At 39.1% G+C, this 23,223-nt stretch overlaps 1 protein-coding gene across 1 annotated transcript in view; it reads right to left on the minus strand.

Moving 5' to 3' along the window:
* The window catches only part of LOC124781976 (serine/threonine-protein phosphatase 6 regulatory ankyrin repeat subunit C-like), a 383,424-nt gene that overhangs the window by 286,520 nt on the left and 73,681 nt on the right, over window positions 1-23,223 (minus strand). Inside the window, exons 2-4 of the mRNA XM_047253904.1 lie at window positions 20,370-20,441; window positions 16,712-16,906; window positions 8,422-8,721 (exon numbers count right to left, since the gene is read on the minus strand). Coding sequence (XP_047109860.1) covers window positions 8,422-8,721; window positions 16,712-16,906; window positions 20,370-20,432 — 558 coding nt within the window. The 5' untranslated portion in view covers window positions 20,433-20,441. The remainder of the gene's footprint in view (window positions 1-8,421; window positions 8,722-16,711; window positions 16,907-20,369; window positions 20,442-23,223) is intronic.

The following is a 23,223-nucleotide window of genomic DNA, read 5'->3' on the forward strand; positions in this document are numbered from 1 at the left end:
GGGGAAACTACAGCCGTAATTTTTCCGGAGGGCATGCAGCTTTACTGTATGGTTAAATGATGATGGCATCCTCTTGGGTAAAATATTCCGGAGGTAAAATAGTCCCCCATTCGGATCTCCGGAAGGGGACTAATCAAGAGGATGTTGTTATCAGGAGAAAGAAAACTGGTGTTCTATAGATCGGAGCGTGGAATGTCAGATCCCTTAATCGGGCAGGTAGGTTAGAAAATTTAAAAAGGGAAATGGATAGATTAAAGTTAGCTATAGTGGGAATTAGTGAAGTTTGGTGGCAGGATGAACAAGACTTCTGGTCAGGTGACTGCAGGGTTATAAACACAAAATGAAATAAGGGTAATGCAGGAGTAGGTTTAATAATGAATAGGAAAATAGGAATGCGGGTAAGCTACTACAAACAGCATAGTGAACACATTATTGTGGCCAAGATAGATATGAAGCCCACACCTGCCACAGTAGTACAAATTTATATGCCAACTAGCTCTGCAGATGACGAATAAATTGAAGAAATGTATGATGAAATAAAAGAAATTATTCAGATAGTGAAGGGAGACGAAAATTTAATAGTCATGAGTGACTGGAATTCATCAGTAGGAAAAGGGAGAGAAGGAAACGTAGTAGGTGAATATGGATTGGGGGTAAGAAACGAAAGAGGAAGCCGCCTGGTAGAATTTTGCACAGAGCACAACTTAATCATAGCTAACACTTGGTTCAAGAATCATAAAAGAAGATTGTATACATGGAAGAATCCTGTAGATACTTACAGGTTTCAGATAGATTATATAATGGTAAGACAGAGATTTAGGAACCAGGTTTTAAATTGTAAGACATTTCCAGGGGCAGATGTGGACTCTGACCACAATCTATTAGTTATGAACTGTAGACTAAAACTGAAGAAACTGCAAAAAGGTGGGAATTTAAGGAGATGGGACCTGGATAAACTGAAAGAACCAGAGTTTGTACAGAGTTTCAGGGAGAGCATAAGGGAACAATTGACAGGAATGGGGGAAAGAAATACAGTAGAAGAAGAATGGGTAGCTTTGAGGGATGAAGTAGTGAAGGCAGCAGAGGATCAAGTAGGTAAAAAGACGAGAGCTAGTAGAAATCCTTGGGTAACAGAAGAAATACTGAATTTAATTGATGAAAGGAGAAAATATAAAAATGCAGTAAATGAAGCAGGCAAAAAGGAATACAAACGTATCAAAAATGATATCGACAGGAAGTGCAAAATGGCTAAGCAGGGATGGCTAGAGGACAAATGTAAGGATGTAGAGGCTTATCTCACTAGGGGTAAGATAGATACTGCCTACAGGAAAATTAAAGAGACCTTTGGAGAAAGGAGAACCACTTGCATGAATATCAACAGCTTTGATCGAAACCCAGTTCTAAGCAAAGAAGGGAAAGCAGAAAGGTGGAAGGAGTATATAGAGGGTCTATATGAGGGTGATGTACTTGAGGACAATATGTTGGAAATGGAAGAGGATGTAGATGAAGATGAAATGGGAGATATAATACTGCGTGAAGAGTTTGACAGAGCATTGAAAGACCTGAGTCGAAACAAAGCCCCGGGAGTAGACAACATTCAATTAGAACTACTGACAGCCTTGGGAGAGCCAGTCCTGACAAAACTCTACCATCTGGTGAGCAAGATGATATGAGACAGGCAAAATACCCTCAGACTTCAAGAAGAATATAATAATTCCAATCCCAAAGAAAGCAGGTGTTGACAGATGTGAAAATTACCGAACTATCAGTTTAATAAGTCATAGCTGCAAAATACTAATGCGAATTCTTTACAGATGAATGGAAAAACTGGTAGAAGTCGACCTCGGGGAAGATCAGTTTGGAGTCCGTAGAAATATCGGAACACGTGAGGCAATACTGACCCTACAACTTATCTTAGAAAATAGATTAAGGAAAGGCAAACCTACGTTTCTAGCATTTGTAGACTTAGAGAAAGCTTTTGACAATGTTGACTGGAATACTCTCTTTCAAATTCTGAAGGTGGCAGGGGTAAAATACAGGGAGTCAAAAGCTATTTACAATTTGTACAGAAACCAGATGGCAGTTATAAGAGTCGAGGGACATGAAAGGGAAGCAGTGGTTGGTAAGGGAGTGAGACAGAGTTGTAGCCTCTCCCCAATGTTATTCAATCTCTATATTGAGCAAGCAGTAAAGGAAACAAAAGAAAAATTTGGAGTAGGTATTAAAATCCATGGAGAAGAAATAAAAACTTTGAGATTCGCCGATGACATTGTAATTCTGTCAGAGACAGCAAAGGACTTGGAAGAGCAGTTGAACGGAATGGATAGTGTCTTGAAAGGATAAGCAAACTGAGAATAATGGAATGTAGTCGAATTAAGTCAGGTGATGCTGAGGGAATTAGATTAGGAAATGATTCACTTAAAGTAGTAAAGGAGTTTTGCTATTTGGGGAGCAAAATAACTGATGATGGTCGAAGTAGAGAGGATATAAAATGTAGACTGGCAATGGCAAGGAAAGCGTTTCTGAAGAAGAGAAATTTGTTAACATCAAGTATAGATTTAAGTGTCAGGAAGTCATTTCTGAAAGTATTTGTATGGAGTGTAGCCATGTATGGAACTGAAACATGGACGATAAATAGTTCGGACAAGAAGAGAATAGAAGCCTTCGAAATGTGGTGCTACAGAAGAATGCTGAGATTAGATGGGTAGATCACATAACTAATGAGGAAGTATTGAATAGGATTGGGGAGAAGAGAAGTTTGTGGCACAACTTGACTAGAAGAAGGGATCGTTGGTAGGACATGTTCTGAGGTATCAAGGGATCACCAGTTTAGTACTGGAGGGCAGCGTGGAGGGTAAAAATCGTAGAGGGAGACCAAGAGATGAATACACTAAGCAGATTCAGAAGGATGTAGGTTGCAGTAGGTACTGTGAGATGAAGAACCTTGCACAGGATAGAGTAGCTTGGAGAGCTGCATTAAACCAGTCTCTGGACTGAAGACCACAACAACAACAACATTCAGTAGTGCTTCAAGACCTGCAATTTTTCAGCACTATCTTCAACAACTGACTGCTACAGTGCCTTTATGCAAGAACTGCTTAGATGATATGGTTCTGGATCATACTCCCACAGCACATCTTTCTACTCCGGAAGTTTATTTCAAGTTCTCTCTGCTGCTGGTCTCAAGTGCAACAAAGACAAGTTCTTTTGTTCCAGGCTGATATCCAATATTTAAGCCATGTCAACAATGTTCAGGGCATCCACCCTTCACAGTCTCATTCAAGCAAAATTTGTGACCTTCCAGCATCTCACAACGTAAGTGAACTTCTATCTGTACTAGAGAAACTCGTTTACTACAATTATTTCATTCTGAATACATTGCAGATTACCACCGCACTGCACAAATTACTAAGGAAAACGTCCCATTTTTGTGGTCTCCGAAGTGTCAACTGCTTTTCAGTGACTGAAGGAAGCTTTTTTAAGTAATCATTGTTTAATCCATTTTGATCCCATGAGGGCAGACATTCTAGGGTCAACACTTCCTTGTATGAAATTTGTGCGGTATTTTCACAAACAGTTGGATCTATGAACAGACAAACCGCTTTTGCATCGAAGCTATTGACCAAGGCTCAGTGCAATTATTCTCATATAGAGAAGGAAGCTCTTGCCATTATGAAATTCCACGAGTATCTTTATGGAAGGAAGCTTTACCTAGAGACAGATCACAAGCCATTGACATCATTATTCAGATCTTCCAAGCCAACACCACCATGCACTATGCAGAAGCTGCAAGGGTGGTCTTTGATTTTGTCAGATTATCAGTATAAAACCATGTATGGACCAAAAACCAAACATTACAGTGCACATACTCTCCCTCATCTACCAGTTAGCACTAGTACAGTGTTCAGTGCAGCTGAAGACTCTTGTTTCCATGTTGATGTGCAGGACTGTAAAACTGTCAGTGGTGCCCCAATCAATCACCCTCAGATAGCTCAGGTGATGGCTGCAGATCCCAAACTATAAGTTTTGCTGCAGTAAATCCTCACTGGTTGGCCACATTCAGTCAAAGCTGTTTGCAATCCAGTGGTTCAGAGATACTTTGCACTGTCTGTACAACAGAGTGTCCTTTTAATTCACTCAGATAGTGACCATTTGTGCGTGATAGTTCCAGAATCTCTCCAGAAGGAAGTCATTCATCTTTCACAACAAGGTGATTTGGTATAGTGTGTACACAGCAGCTCACCTGACACCACTGTAAGTGGGTGAGGAGGGATTCACAGATTGACTAGCTGACCTCTCCTTGTCATGCATGTGCAGAGCACCAGGCTGCTCCAGCTCAAAGATTCTTCAATTGGCCCAAGCTCAGCATCCCTGGGCAGAGACTATACATTGCTGTTGCAGATCAGTTTGGAACAGCCATTCATCAACTGCTGTGAATCCTCACAGCAAATTCCCATTTGTGACATAAATTCAATCAACCATAATGGGAAACACTATCAAAATTCTCACATCAGTTTTTTGTGTTGAAGGTCTCCCATAAGTGATAGTAACAGACAATGGACTCCAATTTACACTGCCATACTTCAAGCAATTTTGTAATGCCTATGATATTCAGCACGTGACAAGTTCACCATTCCACTGGCAATCAAACCACGAAGTAGATCACTTTGTGAGAACTTTTAAGCAGCAAATGGACACACTGTGTGCCTCCCACATCTGCTCCTCATACCATTCCCAGCCATGCTACTGTAAGTTGTCAGCAGAACTGTCACATGGACGTCTACACAGAGCAATGCTGCATCCAATGCAGCAGTCACCCCTTCTTCCACAGCACACTAAATTTAATGTCAATGATAATGTCTTTTTCTGAACCTTTGCAGAAGCAGACACTGGGAATGCAGTATCATCATTCAAGTCTTGGGAGGTTCTGTTTATCTCTTATAGGGTTCATTTAGGCTGCACAGGCTCTCAGCTCTGCTTCTGTTGGCTCCTTAACCCTGCCATAGATTTCTCAGTTTCAGAGCTGGAGCCCTTGTCTCCCTTAGGTTCTCCACTGCTGGTGTAGGATGGGGGCCACATGGATGCTGATGCCCCTTGGGGCCAGAGAGAGACCACAAGGATGTTGATGCCCACTGCCAACAACATTCCAGAGTCAGCAGCCCCTGCATGCCTCTGAGGACCCATCAGTTATCACTGCAATATCATCAATTGCAGAAGATGTGCACCCTATGACTGGTTTCTCAGCTGGTGTTCCCAGTCATTCACAAGGCGAATGTCAAGGTGCAGGCAGGAGCATGCTATCAGCCTCAGTTACGGCTGCTGCCTCTTCAGTGACACCTGTCTCCAGACCAGAGCTCACCCCCCTCCCTCTTCTGCTGTTGTATGTGCAAAGCCAGTACATAATTGGATGAGGGTGGGAATGTGGTTTCATTTGCTACAGACACTATGCCAGGGATGTGTCTATTCACCAGAGTTCCAAAGCTGGAACAGATTTTAAAAGTACTGCTACCAGAGGCAGCTACACAGCAATCCCAACTATCAACCCATGTTGCCTTACGGACATGCCCTCCTTGGCTGGCACAGGCAGTGCCCCTGTCAAGCTGAATATGAGACTGACACAGGCTATCATCAGCCCCCTTTGTTATCAGAATGATATCTGCATGTACACAGCCCTCTATATCAGTTACTGCAGCATAATAGAGTCAGCTACAAACACTGGCACTCTCTGGAATTGTGCTTTGAATCTGACTGCATTGCATTTGACAACTCATTGAGTTAAGTAAACTTTTATTTATATATATTACTATTGATGTGTCTCTTATTTCTACTTTCTGCCTTTAAAACCCATGCATCCCTAAAGGATCTGACAGAGTTGAAAACAGAACAGGAAAAGAAGAGTACTGCCACTAGGTAGGAGTCATGAGAGAGATGTAGGTCAACAGCTACAGGAAAAATTAGGCACAGAGAGAGTACCAGATCACAAGTTTTGTGTAACCAAGTGCTCATATTAGACAAGTAACAGAAAATGTAGGACCAATAAGAAGTAATTTCAACAAAAGAGCTCAGTTGTTGGTAGTTATCAGATCTGGTAACGGCCTGGTTAAAAATGAAAAATACAGTATTAAGGGTGGAATGGATAAAACAGGAGCAGCTATTGAACACACAAGTGTGGAGTTTGTGGAGGTTCTGTGGTGCCATGAAAAGCTCTGGGTTAACTCGGCTGTAAAGTGAATAACATAGACATGGGAAGGCTCCTTCAGAAGGATGCAAAATCTCATATTGATGCTGTTCCAGTAGCTGATACATGAAGACAGGGATACACTTCTCATGGCCTTCACCTGAACGGGAGGAGAAAGGAGAAGTTAGCAGATCTATTAGCACAAAGTATATGCACCTTCCCTCCAGGGATTCCCATTTGAGTTCCCGAAGAATCTCCATGTTAGGTTTGGGTATTGTTCGAACCTACTGGTAACAAATCTAGCAGCCCACTTCTAAATTGCTTCAGTGTCCTCCTTTAATCCAATTACATGTGGATTACAAACACTCAAACAGTACTCAAGAATAGGTTGCAACAGTGGCTAATAACACATGGTCTCATTTACAGATAAACCATGCTTTCCATAATTTTCCCAGTAAACCGAAGATGACTATTTGCCCATCCTACCATAATCTTTACATGCTCATTCAATTTCAAATTGCTTTGCAGTGTTATGCCCAGATATCTAAATGACATGACTGTGCCAAGGAAGACACCACTAACAATATATCAGAGAAATATGGAATCTAACTGTTGCCCTCTGTGCACAGTTCACAGTATATCACGTGAGAAAAGAGCAAGTTGAGTTTCATATGCATGATGTTTCCAAAACCATGCTGATTCGTGTACATTTGACCCCTCCCTCTGTACTGAGCCTGCACCACAGGCAGCAGAGATGGCAGCCAGCTTGCTGCTTCCAGTGCCTCTCCTCTCCAGTTCATCAGTGTTGTTTCCTGAGCTGGTGCCCTTTGTTGTGGACCCTGGCATTGAGACGGTCTTCCTTCCATCACCAGTCCTGTCTACCATGTTCCCAGGATAGCAGCCCCAATTCCTTTTGTCCATACACACTGGTTCATCTTTGGCCACTGCCACAGACACAATGGATATCTCAGTGGTTGCAGCTTCATGGCCGGCGATGCCTGATCCTTCCCATCCCACAAGGGAGCACAAGTTCAGTAAACTGGTGGTACTACAGCTTCCACAAGGGTAAGATGGGTGACTGTGGCAAGTGAAGTGAGCGCCAGTATTCAAACAACAAACCACAAAATTACCGAGGCAACTGTAGGGGCAGCTCAATTAGTGACACAAGTCACCCAGTCTGACATGCATACACAATGTAAGACCAGCATTGCCTGCCAGGAATTTATATGTGCATATGATGGCCTGGGAGACCTCAGCTGCCAAATGTATTCCAGTTGTATAATTACTCCCTGTTTATGCATATTTTTGTTGTCACTCTGTGACCCAATAAAACTTATTTATTTAAGATTGTCTGTTTCCTTGTGTTTCTAGTTAGAACAGTAAAACGCAAGTTGAGATAGATAATAGCAATAACACTGAATTATTACAAAAAATGTTCTGGGAGCAACTAAATTTTATTATTATGTTTATGAAATCTTTTTTGACAGAAGGCTGGCATTTTGTAAGATATATCACTGTGTCATGTATCACTGTAACCTAACTGAACTAAATGGCTCTAGAAAACTTCCAAGTCAACATTAATGTATGCTTTCATTTTTTAATGTATGTTGTGTATGTACTGATGTATATGTTATACTGACTTATCCGATATCAATTGTACAGTTTAGTGTAATGAGTTTAGCTATGCAACAAATAAATAATGAAATTAAGTTGATGATAATCTATTTGTGGCTTTTCAATAGATGTAATTATTCCAATTAAAAAGCTATTTGTTATCCTACAATTGTAAAATTCAGCTAATGTAACACTGATGAATTTACTAATAAGATGCAACTTGTAGCCTAAACAAAGACAAACTAATCAAGAAGTTGTATTCACATATTTTTACTCCCTGTTGTTCTAGGGAACTATATTCTTGGTAATTCTGCTGAATCAGATAAAGCACTGATTCATATAAAAAAGAATTGACTGAAATATTCATGATATTACGGGAATGTGAAAAAGGAGGGAAAAGACATATTCAAAACAACTGTTAGGTTTGGCAAATTACACAAACTGATCAAATTACAGAAAACCATAAAAAGATACCTAAGGTTTCACAGGTTGGGATAAAAAAAGGGCAAGAGGCCAGTAAAAGTTGCCTGACAGTTCATGAAGAAAATAATGTAAAACACAACACCCAGTTAACATAAAACAGATTCTTCTTATATCTGAGATATAAATACGATATCATAATTGTGTACCTCATTTCTTGGGAAGTCTGCCGTCAACATCAGTGGTGTCTGTCCATTCTTGTCTTGGCAGTCAACAGGCAACCAGCCCCCTTGTAGGATGTATTCCACCATTTTTGGATATGAAAACTGAGCTGCATGATGAAGCACATTTCTGCCTCTGATATCCAGTATATCCATTGGAATTCCTGACTGCTGGAGGAATTGGAATGTCTCCACTGACTCAGTGCGAGCAGAAAGGTGCAGTGCTGTCTCACCCAGTGCGGTTCTGGCCAAGAGATTGGCACCAGCTGAGACCAGATACTGCACAGCCTAAGTAACAAGAATTACGCTGAAGAGTGTTATTACAACAACTGGGAATAATTCTAAAAGATGTTCTCATAATTGTCTGAATAAAGCAAGAAATATTATGTATTGTGGAAGATGAAATGTAACAAGGTAAAATCAATCCATATGATATTGTTCTCAACCTGTCAAATAACTAATTTTTTGTGTCATTGCATTTCTACACAACACACATATAGTGTGCACTCAAAACTGCTAAATTTTTATTTACATGATATTTTACACAAATTTATTATTTTTGTCACAGCATTTAATCTGATGATTGCAACACCACTGTTAGTTTTTACTGAAAACTTGTTAGTGTAAAGAAATCGGTAATAATCATTATAACAGTGTGTTGTATGAAAATTTATGTGAGCTGATCAGAAGTTCTGAGAGAATTGACACTACTCATTAGAAAATTCTCAACCAGTCTTTCTGGTAACTTCTTTCAGTTTGCCAAAAACTAATTAACTTGAGAGATAAAAAATCTACTCACCAACCAGTGGCAGGGGAACACACACACACACACACACACACACACACACACACACACACACAAGAGGATTTAACTTTTACAAGCTTTCGGAGCCAGTGGCTCATTCTTCCGGCAGAAGAGTTGGAGGGAAAGGAATATGGGTGAAGGAAAAGGACTGTAGAGGTTTAGGGAGAGAGGTACAGTTCAGAAAAGTCACCCAGAACCCTGAGTCAGGGGAGACTTAACAGATGGGATGAAAAGGAACTTTTCATCCCATCTGCTAAGTCTCCCCTAACACAGGGTTCAGGGTGACTTTTCTGAACTATACTCCTTTCCTAAAGCTCTCTAGTCCTTTTCCTTCACCCCTCTTCCTTACTCTTCAACTCTTCTGCCACGAGAAGGAGCCACACACTACAAAAACTTCCAAAAGTCAAATCCTTTTGTGTGTGTGTTCCCTGCTGCTGCTTCATGAGTAGATTTCTCAAGTATCCATCTAAATTATATTATCAATAATTGATTATTTTTGTTGTTATAATTAACTTGAGAGATATTTGTAATTAAAGAACAGCCAAAGCATTTATTTTTGCTCACTGAGCCCTTATGCTTAGTTCCAGTATTTGAAATTATTCTGTCATATACATTATACTGTCATTATAAATGGCAGTTTGGCTTCAACTGCCAGAGACTGTGGTCATGTGTATGTGAGTTGCATTTGCGTGAGTGCTGTACATTTTTGGTGAAAGCCTTTTTGGCTAAAAGCTCACTTTCTGACAGTCTTTTTGTTGTGCCTATCTGTGGCTTAGCATCTCCACTATATGGTGAGTAGCAAGTACCCTCTTCATAATATTGTGACATTTATACTTTTTTTCCTATTTTCCCTGAACTAGACAACACTCTTCATTATTCAGTTAAGCTCTTCATTAAGAATCTCCATAAATTAACAAAATTTTAATCATGGCAACTTTGATTGAAAGTATCTAATCCACTGCCTAGGCATACAGTGTGCTAGTGATATAGCTCTGTGAATTTTTATACGTTTCTAACAAGCTATCTTTTAGTTGAACCAAAATATTGTTGGGATTTCTAGATCATCTACTTCATTAAATTTTGGCACTTCAGTTTTATAAACTATAATATAATTATCAAGATTATAAAATATTATTACATCACTCTTTATATACCAACCCAACCCCAAATATCCTCAATTTACCTCCAGCATTCGTACAGTCAATATCTCTGTGTTATGTTATGTTATGTTATGTTATGTGGTTTATTCATCTCATTACATACAATTTTCAAATCATTTGATTTGATGTACAGGAGACATGTCAAGGTTTACAAAAGAAACTTTTTTTCACTTTTTTAAGAGAATTACAAAAGTTTACATTATATTTTACATTTCTAAGTTACAGCTACACATGTACATAAAATAATAAATGTATTACAATCCCTGTGTTCAGATTGTGAAGCTGTCCTCAATGAATTCATCGACAGAATAATAACACTTTTCCACCAGGAGAGTAAAGAGCAATCTTTTCAGTGAACCAATCTCCATTTTAAATATATTACTGCCTTTTATTTTATTGAAAATTTTTAACCCCATATACTCTGGCGTTTGGGCATAAAGTTTTAAACGATGTGTTGGAAGTTTGAAGTTATCTCTGTGTTATGAAGTGTACACACAGAAGTCAACTGGTTAACATCTCTGGATTGCTACTACTGAAAGTTGGCTACTGTAATTCAGCTGGTGAACAGCTAGGTGTAGTTGTCCAATCTTGTGAGAAAAAGTTCATGATTACCAATCACCAAATAAATGTTTGTCAAACATCTTTATATACTTCTTCGGTTATTAAAAGTATGAACTGTGTCAGTCAGTCTGTACTTTCTTGATGTGTGGAATGTTTTCAGTTGTTCGGTTTAAGAACTTGTGTATAATTGACTGTTGTCTGCAGAATTGTGGTCTCTGGAAAATTGACATTTACAAAATTTGTTGCCACTGATAATAATCATGAAGTATTTGTGCAAGTCCGGTGTTTGTTAAATGCAAACAGAAGTATAAGATAAACTGGTCATCACTCAAACATTGTTTAATAGGAATTAATGTTCCAATGAGACAATTTTAAATCCATGGTGCTGCGTTCATCATTGACCTGTAGGATTACCAGTAAAAGTAATTTCAGATTGTGTGATTATGATTCTGTGTTCTACCAAGAAACATTTATCTACACCAGGATTAGTGCAGTTAGAGACCAATAGATAAGTGAAATTTGAGTTTCCACAATCACAAATCTCCTTTTTAGAGATATTTCAGAGGTAATTAAAAGTTGACGCAAATGATGAAGAGATAGTTGCTGCCTTACTTGCTGTATCACTTTGCTTATTAAACTGAAGAAGAGTAGCATGATTTACACATATTCAGAAATGTACAGCACTGAATTAAAGAAAAAACTTAATATAGCCTGCTATTTACAGAAGTAAAAAAATTTACACATTAATTGAGTGAATTCATTACCAGGAAGAAGGAAACTAAAACAACAGACATGTGAGGAATAACTTGGACACAACAATTTACATTGTATGGATCAAGTCACATGTCTACTGCGAGCATCAAAAATTACATAATACTGTGTCTAGTAACTAGCATTTAGCAAATTATAATTATATACATCAATGTTCTAGGCCTATGCCATATTGAATTATAATTTTGCTTTCAGTATATATTTCCAAATGTTTAGAGAGTGTGGGTTTCCATTTGCTTGAGTAAGCTACTTCTAATTTTGTGCAATGTATTACATTGTAATTTGCCTTATCCTATTGTACACATAAGCAGGAATTTTGGGGAGCAGATTACGAGAGCAGCACCCAAGGCAGCCAGCAGTATGATGGCAGTCCCAACAAATGAAAAGGAAGTTTTAAAAGTGATTAAAAGTCTGAAGTCCAAAATGTCAGCTGGAGTAGATGAGGTGCCAATAATACTAATAAAGAAAACAGCTAATCAAATAGTGAAACCACTGGCACACATAGCAAACTTGTCAATGGCTGAGGGTGTGTTTCCACAGAAACTGAAAATTTCTAAAGTCATTCCCCTGTTGAAAAAGGGTGATAAGCTTAAAATAGAAAACTACAGACCTGTCTCACTTCTCCCAACTTTCTCCAAGGTTTTATAGATACTAATGAAATATAGAGTCCCACATTATCTTAATATCCACAATCTGGTAAACAGTAAACAGCATGGATTTCAAGCTGAGAGAAGTACCGAAACAGCTGTACTGCAATACACAAAAGAAATAATCAGTAAATTTGAAGAAGGAAAGAGTTAAGTCAGGATAAATCTAGATCTGTCAAAAGCCTTTGACACTGTTGTTGTGACTTGCCGATCATTCAAAGTGCCGCCGTGCAATTACGTGCGTCCTCTACATGCAGAGCTGTCTGGCAGCCATGCAGCAGCTGTGCCACCTAAGCGGCCAGCCAGCCAGTGGCCGCTAGACTTGGACTCAGTGCTCATTCGAATGTTACCGTGTTCACATATATTGCTTGACAACTTGCTCTGTGACTTATGTGTTGTGTAGTTCTGAAATATATTTGTTCAACTTGACGTTATAACAACTGTTGACCACAGCACACTTTTGGAAAAGCTTGAAGCTATAGGTATCAGAGGATCGGTAAAAATGTCGTTTGAGTCGTATCTGGAAAAGAGGATGCAGGTGGTTAAAATTACAGCACCAAATATTAACCAAAAAATTAAACTAAGATCTGATCCAAGGGAGGTCACAGTAGGAGTATCCCAAGGAAGTGTATTAGGCCCCTTGCTGTTCCTCATTTATATTAATGATATTCAGGTGTCAGAGAGAAAAGCTAGAATCATGTTATTTGCTGATGATACTAGTTTAATAGTTAGTGATATGAAGCAGTCATTGCACAGTACTGTGGACCATGTCCTAAAAGATATACAAGTGCAAACAAGCTAACACTGAATGCAAAAAAAAAAAAAACTAATTATGTGCAATATTGAAAAATAAGTGAATATGATGACATAAATCCCACCATGGAGGGCAAACAACTTGAAAGAGAACAGTGTGCAAAATTCCTGGGTATGCACACTGATGAGAAGATAAACTGGGAGCACCATGTGGTGAGCTTAGCACCAAAACTAAATTCAGCACACTTTGTACTTAGAATAATTTCAAGCATTTTTAGTAGTGACTATACCAGATTATTATATTTTGGCTATTTTCAGTCAATTGCATCCTATGGGATAGTATTCTGGGGAAAAACAAATTGTCGTCTAAATGAGATTTTCAGATTACAAAAATGCGCTGTTCAGATAATGACCCAGAGCCCACCTCAAACACATTGTAGGCCCCTTTTTAAAGCATTGAAAATTTTAACAATTCCATCATTATACATTATGAAATGTCTGTTGATGATCAAAAGAAATCAGGACAAGATGAAAACCAATACAGACTACCATAATTACGATACATGGTAGTGTAAAGATCTCCACTTACAAACTGTAACAAGGATCAAAAATCAAAAACATGTATGTAATCAAGGCATCAAACTTTTTAATGCACTACCAAAACATATCAAAGAGCTGAAAAATGAGGATAAATTTAAAACTGTTTTATAGGATCACATGCTTGACAAATGTTATGAAAGTGTAAGTGAATTTCTATGCTCAACTGTATTAGAATATAAAGAACCACATTCTTGACAAGTGTTATTACAGCATAAGTGAATATCTCTGCACAGCTGTACAAGAATATATGTTTAAATTAATGTGACCACTGAAATTACATCAATGAATATGTCTGTCAAGCACATAAGAAGAGTAAGAACCACATGCTTGACAAATGTCGCTGCAGTATAAGTGAATACCTCTGCTCAACTGTATAAGAATATATGATATCATAAATGTGACCAATGAAATCACAACATCAAGGAATAGGTCTGTCAAGCACATAAGAAATTATGTTATAAAAACACTTATTAGTTGTATATTGTATTAAACATAAGATAGATTCATATGAATACAGCATAGAAAAAAATTTGGTAAAGATATTATATAGTTGTTGAAATGTATCCTGACAAATCCTACATCACAAATGTGATCATTGGGATGATAAAAAATAAATAAATAAATAAACACACATTCATTTATATTATAGAAACAGTTCGAATTGAAAATCTTTTTGAGTCTCATATGTTTGAAGGGAGTTTTTCTGTAGCTTTTGGTGCTGCATATGATGGCTTCGATTTTAATTTCACAGTTTTCTGTCTTTGCTCATGGAAGCAGTTCTATTTCCTTGTGTCATAGTTGTGTCATTCATGATACCTTGAGTATCAGATGCTTATTTTAATTTTGTGCAGCATGTAACTGGCAAAAACACCACAGTTTTTTCGTTGAGACTAATAAATGATTTGCATGTGTTACTACATCCAGAATTTGTTGTTAGTTTTAGGCCTTCTAACGATTCATGTTGAATGTTACTTAACTTAAGTTTCTTCTGCTTGGTCCATTGATGAATTAGTACAAAATTTTCATGTTTAACAAGATTCATTCACATCAACTGACATCCGAACTGCACACTCGTCATGTAAACAAAACACAGACTGACTGATCTCTTTGACTTCCAACCAGACTCTCTAGCAGACTCAACAACAACTAACTCAACAACTGAAGTGAATTGAATTGAACTGCTGCAGAATCACTTTATATAGAATTTTAGCAATAGCTTCCAAAATAGTTTATTATTAAATTTGTACAGTTTCAATGTTAGAATTAAAATTTAGAAAATGTAAAGAAACTGATCTTACAGCTGAATAAGGAAAAAAAATCACAATATTAACTGATGTAATTTTTATAGTAACATCACTAGTTCCAAATATGAAAATCGATCTGAACTTTAATTAAAATTATATCTCTTGTATTATTTTAGTTATGTAATTAATTACAGTTCAGCTTTGGATAATAATATTTAATAGTGGTACAGAACTCATGCTTTATCCAATTACATACATAAATTGCTCAGACAAGACTTCAATTTATAGAAATTGAGAAACTGTGTATTGTAAACAAGCATTAACCAATCAGGAAACTGTTTACAAAGAATATCAGTTACAGAAAAGGCCATAAAAATAGATAGCAAATGAAAATACATCACTTGCTAATAACTTTCAAGCCACTTTTCAAGATAATGGGGTTGTTTGTGTTACCTCGTTACTTGATTGTAATTATGGAATTAGAGGTGCCAGCCACCTATTTCAACACTTCCACAGCCTTTTATTATCTGTTGCTTTTTATTTATTCCTTCAATTTGTTGATTAATCATTTAATTTAGCATTTGTATGTAATTTCGTTAATGACAACGGTCTCTTATAATGATGACAATGTACGTTTTTCCAGAACCTTCTATATGCTTTCACAATAAATACCAAGAATTATTACCAAATTGGACAGAATGATATACATATAGACACACATACAAGTCCCTAGGAAGCACTAAATTGTCTGATAATTATCCGGATGCATATAAAATAAGGTGGTATCAGACATTTCATATGAATTTTGGGGAAGGCTGTATCATTATAACCTACTGTGGCCAAATGGTCATTGTAGAGATTTAACATATTATTCTATTGTGTTATAAGATTTTGGCTGGTCATACATTAGATGTTCCTGTGAGTTTTATGGCAGAGATGATTTGCATTTATTTTTTGTATAGGCCAGCAAGCTTTGCTGATAAAACATAACTGTGCAAAATTGAGTTTAAAGGTATTCATCTTACAGTGTATCTAACAGGAATACATAAAATCAAATAAAAATGTATTTCTATCTTTAGGAACTGTTTGTTCCTCCTTTATGAGGGAATGAAAATGGTTGGAGAGGCGGGGGGGGGGGAGACAGAGGGGAGGGGAGAGAGAGAGAGAGAGAGAGAGAGAGAGAGAGAGAGAGAGAGAGAGAGAGATACGGAACTGGAAGGCATTGGGAAGAAGGAGGGAGGGGGGCACTCAGAAGTTATTTAAAGAGGGTCCCTTGTATTTCATGGACCTTTCTTTACCTGGTTTCTGAGTAATTTGCTCTACTCGCATCCTGCTCCCCAACTTCCACAATTATTTCTTTCACTCTTCCCAGAAAAAGGTATCCATGCTTCCAAAAGCTAAAAATTTGGTTATAAGTGTTTCTGTAAACTCTTCTAGAAGTTTTATAGCATTCCTCCACCATCATGATTATTAACGTGCTAAACGATTCGCTCCCTTTACTCACTGCCATTACAGGTACAATAGGAAACTTACTGCCAGGTTCTAGAACTTGAGGAGTGTATCCCTCAGAAATTGCACATCATGAAGGTAAGCACTGACCATATCATCTGTCTTTTTGTAACAAGAAAGATAAGATAAGAACAGCCTGAAAGGTTTTTGGGTGTAGCATCAAGTGCTGTCATGGAAAACAAGCAATTTTAACTCATAATTGTATTTAAGAGTACGATTGGAACTCACATCTAGATTTCCACGTGATGATGCTCTCAAAAGAGGTGTGTAGCCATATTTATTACAGGCCTCTATTGGAATATGAACATCTTCCAATAAATAGCTGAGAATTTCCACGTTTTTTGCTGCATGTAATAAGATTGGGTGGCCATTGCAGTCCTTAGCATTTGGATCACCACCCTGTGATATCAGTTCTTTCAGTGCCTACAGACAGAAAATGGACAGACTGAAGCATTCATGTTATTAACTGAATGTAATAATCTAATAATATAAAAAGGAAAGTTTCAGTGTAAACTACAGGGTTATTACAAATGATTGAAGTGATTTCACAGCTCTACAATAACTTTATTATTTGAGATATTTTCACAACGCTTTGCACACACATACAAAAACTCAAAAAGTTTATTTAGGCGTTCACAAATGTTCGATATGTGCCCCTTTAGTGATCCGGCAGACATCAAGCTGATAATCAAGTTCCGCCAACACTCTGTGCAGCATGTCCCCATCAATGAGTTCGAAAGCATCGTTGATGCGAACTCGCAGTTCTGACATGTTTCTTGGTAGAGGAGGTTTAAACACTGAATCTTTCACATAACCCCACAGAAAGAAATTGCATGGAGTTAAGTCGGGAGGGCATGGAGGCCATGACATGAATTGCTGATCATGATCTCCACCACGACTGATCCATCGGTTTTCCAATCTCCTGTTTAAGAAATGCCGAACATCATGATGGAAGTGCGGTGGAGCACCATCCTGTTGAAAGATGAAGTCGGCGCTGTTGGTCTCCAGTTGTGGCATGAGCCAATTTTCCAGCATGTCCAGATACACGTGTCCTGTAATGTTTTTTTCCCAGAAGAAAAAGGGGCCATAAACTTTAAACCGTGAGGTTGCACAAAACACGTTAACTTTTGGTGAATTGCGAATTTGCTGCACGAATGCGTGAGGATTCTCTACCGCCCAGATTCGCACATTGTGTCTGTTCACTTCACCATTAAGAAAAAATGTTCCTTCATCACTGAAAACAAGTTTCGCACTGAATGCATCCTCTTCCACGAGCTGTTGCAACCGCGCCGAAAATTCAAAGCATTTGACTTTGTCATCGGGTGTCAGGGCTTGCAGCAATTGTAAACGGTAAGGCTTCTGCTTTAGCCTTTTCCGTAAGATTTTCCAAACTGTCGGCTGTGGTACGTTTAGCTCCCTGCTTGCTTTATTCGTCGACTTCCGTGGGCTACGCGTGAAACTTGCCCGCACGCGTTCAACCGTTTCTTCGCTCACTGCAGGCCGACCCGTTGATTTCCCCTTACAGAGGCATCCAGAAACTTTAAACTGCACATACCATTGCCGAATGGAGTTAGCAGTTGGTGGATCTTTGTTGAACTTCGTCCTGAAGTGTTGTTGCACTGTTATGACTGCATTTCAAGCACGACATACGCTTTCTCGGCTCCTGTCGCCATTTTGTCTCTGGCAGCAGAAACCTGAAGTGCGGCCTCAGCCGAACAAAACTTTATGAGTTTTTCTACGTATCTGTAGTGTGTCGTGACCATATGTCAATGAATGGAGCTACAGTGAATTTATGAAATCGCTTCAATCATTTGTAATAGCCCTGTATTTCAAACTAACCATCAGTAAAGGCTAAAAGAGAACAAATCATAAAAATTAATGAATTTTCATTAAATCATGGAATTTATTCGAACATGCTATAGTCTACAACATTAAATGATTTGCTGAATGACATTACAACTAGTAATTCTTAATTGTTCTTGTGTTTTTCTAGTTCTCTTTATGGCATCAAGAAAAGTGTGTGGAAATGTAAGCCTACTTGTAATGTAGATCATTTGGCTACGTAAAAGTAGACTGAAGTGCCAAAGAAACTGGTATAGGCATGCATATTCAAATTCAGAGATATGTAAACAGGCAGAATACAGCACTGTGGTCAGTAACACCTATATAAGACAAGTGTCTGGTACAGTTGTTAGATTGGTTACTGCTGCTACAATGGCAGGTTATCAAGATTTAAGGGAGTTTGAATGTGGTGTTATAGTCAGCTCACAAGCGATGGGACACAGCGTCTCTGAGGTAGCAATGAAATGGAGATTTTCCTGTAAGACCATTTCAGGATAGTACCATGAATATCAGGAATCTGGTAAAACATCAAATCTCCAACATCACTGTGGCCGGAAAAAGATCCTGCAAGAATGGGACCAATGACGACTGAAAAGAATTGTTCAACATAACAGAAGTGCAACCCTTCTACAAATTGCTGTAGATTTGAATGTTGAGCCATCAACAAGTATCAGCGTGTGAACCATTCAACAAAACATCATCTACATGGACTTTCGGAGCCAAAGGCTGACTCGTGTACCTTTGATGACTGCACGACAAACCTTTACGCCTCGCTTTGGCCCGTTAACACCGACATTGGACTGTTGACGACTAGAAACATGTTGCCTGGTCGGACAAGTCTCATTTCAAATTTTGTTGAGTGGATGGATGTGTACACATATGAAGACAACCTAATGAATCCATGGTCCTTTCATCTCAGCAGGGGACTGTTCAAGCTGGTGGAGGTGCTGTAGTGGTGTGGGGCGTGTGCATTTGGAGTGATATGGAACCCCTGATACATCTAGATATGACTCTGACAGGTGACACGTATGTAAGCATCCTGTCTGATCACCTGCATCCATTCATGTCCATTGTGCATTCCGACAGACTTGGGCAATTCCAGCAGGACAATGCAACACCCCAAACGTCCAGAATTGCTATAGAGTGGCTCCAGGAACACTCTTCTGAGTTTAAACACTTCCGCTGGCCACCAAACTTCTCAGACATGAACCTTATTGAGCATATCTGGGATGCCTTGCAACATGCTATTGAGAAGAGACGTCCACCCCCTCATACTCTTACAGATTTATGGACAGCCCTTCAGGATTCATGGTGTCAGTTCCCTCCAGCAGTACTTCAGACATTAGTTGTGTCCATACAATGTCATGTTGCAGCACTTCTGCATGCTCGCAGGGGCCCTACGTGATATTAGGCAGGTGTACTAGTTTCCTTGGCTCTTCAGTGTATAATATGATGACTATTGTGGAACATTTGTAGCACCAATAATAGTTAATACAGTAACCCCAAGTGTAACACTCATAAGGAGTAGAAAAATATCATAATCAAATTACTTATCAATGAAAGAAAATTAATGATGTAGGAAAAGACAGATTGCTACTTACCATAAAGGAGACACATCAAGTTGCAGACAGGCACAGTTAAAAGACACTCACATAAAGCTTTTGCCACACATACACAGACACACACACGCCAAATCCAGTATCTCGGGGCGGAATGCCCAGTGTGTGTGTGTGTGTGTGTGTGTGTGTGTGTGTGTGTGTGTGTGTGTGTGTTTTACTAAAGAAGGCTGTGGCCAAAAGGTTTATATGAGTGTCTTTTAACTGTGCCTGTCTGGACACGTCTTCTTTATTGTAAGTAGCAATCTGTATTTTCCAAGATTGTTGATATTCCTGCCTGGAGTTGCCACTGAATGAAAGAAAATTGTAATATATCAAAAACAGTTTTCAAAGCTTTTAGTTCAGAGCATCCAATGAAACCTTAAATTACTTTAATACTCAATTTTTTGCATAATATATAAAAAGAATAAGGAATTGTAATTACTTACATTAAGATCTCCTCGATACACTGCAGTCAGCATAGCTCGGTCACTTTGTTCCTCTTGACCCATTTTATCTGTCTGCAATGTGAAGCCCCTAAATTAAAAAGAAGATGCAATCTAGCAAACACATGTTCTATAGAAACACAGAGACACACTGTTCTATACATTTGTACACGAATACGTATCTCATGTAAGAATGACAAAAGAACAAACTAATTTTTTTAAAAGATTATTATGCTCTGATATTACAGTGTAATGATGTATGTATAACATTATTAAAGTATATAAACTCAAAATGTGTCAAAGATGAGAACTATATAGAAATTGTCAAATTAGATCAACCATCTAACTTGCATGTAAGTCAGAATCTCTGCACCTTATTGCAGTCTCGTATAATGGCTGATTGGCTTTTGCCATTCCTTTAGTGGGGGACAAGAAAGGAGCCTCCACGAAGAGTATGTGAATGCAATACAAATACTTGGGCGTCCCCTGGGCGGTTATATACCGACTGATCCTTTCACTCCAGAAGCAACATGTCAATCCCACAGAAAAGGACCTTATCAGGCCCAGCACTGATGATTATCTCTGTAAATATTGAAGGCCTGTCTGCATGCAAAGAACGTCTACTACAAGACCTCTGTCAGAAAGAGAAATGTGACGTCCTGTGCCTACAAGAAACTCACAGAGATAGCACACTCAAAAGACCCAAGATAAACGGCATGCGACTAGTAGCTGAAAGGCCACACCGACAGTATGGCAGCGCAATCTTTACCAGGCCAAACATACAGATCCTTTCAGGCAGTATAAACGACATCAACGATACTGAAGTGCTAACCATTGAACTTAGTGACTGCACTGTTACATCAGTGTACAAACCATCAACTGTGGACTTTTCCAGCTCCAACGTAAACAATTTTAATAAAGACAGAATTAATTTAGTAATCGGTGATTTCAACAGCCACAGTACGCAGTGGGGCTACCAAGAAGACGACGACAATGGCACGGCTGTGATCTGCTGGGCCGAGCTAAACAACCTAAAACTGATACATGACAATAAACTGCCTGCTTCCTACAACAGTGGCAGATGGGGGAGAGGTTATAACCTGGACCTCATCTTCGTTAGCCATCAAGTAACGTCCCAATGCTCAAAAGGAGTTTGCTCACCAATACCAAACACCCAGCACCGCCCAATAATGTGCCAGATCACATCTGTTGTTAAACCCCATACCGTACCTTTTCGCTGTAGGTACAATTTTAAGAAAGCAGAATGGTCAACCTTTCAAAACCTCATGGAAGATTCTGTAAACAACCTACCACCTGAACCAAGATTCTATGACAATTTCGTGAAGGCTGTGCAGTGGTGTTCCAAGCAATCAATCCCTAGAGGATGCAGAAGCAATTATGTTGAAGACCTTACGCCAGAATTAGAGGATCAGTTGCAGCAATACCTGACACTGTTTGACGCAAACCCTCTATCCGCGGAAACTATCACTGCGGGCGAGCAGCTAACCGAGTCACTAGCTAAAACCAGGAGAGAGAAATGGCTGAGGACAATAGAGGAATTGGACATGAAAAGGAGCAGTCAGAAAGCCTGGACACTCCTTAAACGTCTCAACAATGACTCGACTTTCTCTCCAGGACATGCTCCCATCAAAGCCGACCAAATAGCCCACCAGCTTCTCAAGAATGGGAAACCCGACACCAAAATCAGGAAGTCAGAGACCAAAATAGACAGGATTGAACACCAAGAAAATTCAAATCTGACCACCCCTCTCACAATAGCAGATCTGGACAAAGCCATAGCGAAATGCAAGCTAAGGAAGGCCCCGGGCCTGGATGGGATTTTTGTTGAGCAGATTAAACACTTTGGTCCCAACATTAAATAATGGCTACTGAAACTGTTTAACAATTGCATGGAAACATGTCAGATTTCCACAATCTGGAGGAAGGCTAAAGTTATTGTCATTTTGAAACCAGGCAAAAATGCTGATGACCCCAGAAATTTCCGACCCCTATCACTTCTCTGCCATATCTTTAAAATCTTTGAAATAATACTCCAGGATCGCCTCTCCAGTGCCATAGAACCCTACCTAATCCCCCAACAAGCAGGTTTCCGCCCAGGGAAAAGCACTACATCTCAGGTAATTAACATCACGCAGCTGATTGAAGACGGCTATGAGAACTGGAAAATAACCAGTGTCGCTTTTATAGACTTGACAGCCACATATGACACCGTCAACTTACGTCTGCTAATGAAGAATCTGTATGCCATTACCAGGGACTTTAAATTCACATCCACAGTTACAAGTCTGTTAGAGAACCATAGCTTCTCTGTGGAATTCCAAGGGATGCATAGCAGGTGGCGGGCCCAGAAAAATGGTCTCCCTCGGGGCAGCGTACTGTTACCCTTACTTTTTAACATATACACTAATGATCAACCACTGCCAGCTGGTACGGAAAACTATATCTACGCCAATGACCATGCTATGGCCGTACAGAGTGACTCCTTTGAGGATGTTGAGACAAAGCTCACGGATGCGCTAGACATGCTCTGTCAGTACTACACCGACAATCAACTCAAGCCGAACCCTAGCAAAACACAAGTTTGCGCCTTCCATCTCCGTAACAAGCAGGCATCCCGTAAGCTACGTGTCTTCTGGAAGGACACACCCCTCGAACACTGCATTAACCCCAAATACCTAGGAGTAACCCTAGACAGGGCTCTGACGTATAAACAGCACTGTATTAACACCAAAATGAAGGTGAGCGGCAGAAATAATATTCTTCGGAAAATAATGAACTCCTCCTGGGGCGCAAAGCCAGAGGTAGTGAGGACCACAGCACTAGCAGTTTGCTTCCC

This window comes from Schistocerca piceifrons, chromosome 1, assembly GCF_021461385.2.
Source record: "Schistocerca piceifrons isolate TAMUIC-IGC-003096 chromosome 1, iqSchPice1.1, whole genome shotgun sequence".
In the NCBI taxonomy this organism is placed as follows: domain Eukaryota; kingdom Metazoa; phylum Arthropoda; class Insecta; order Orthoptera; family Acrididae; genus Schistocerca; species Schistocerca piceifrons.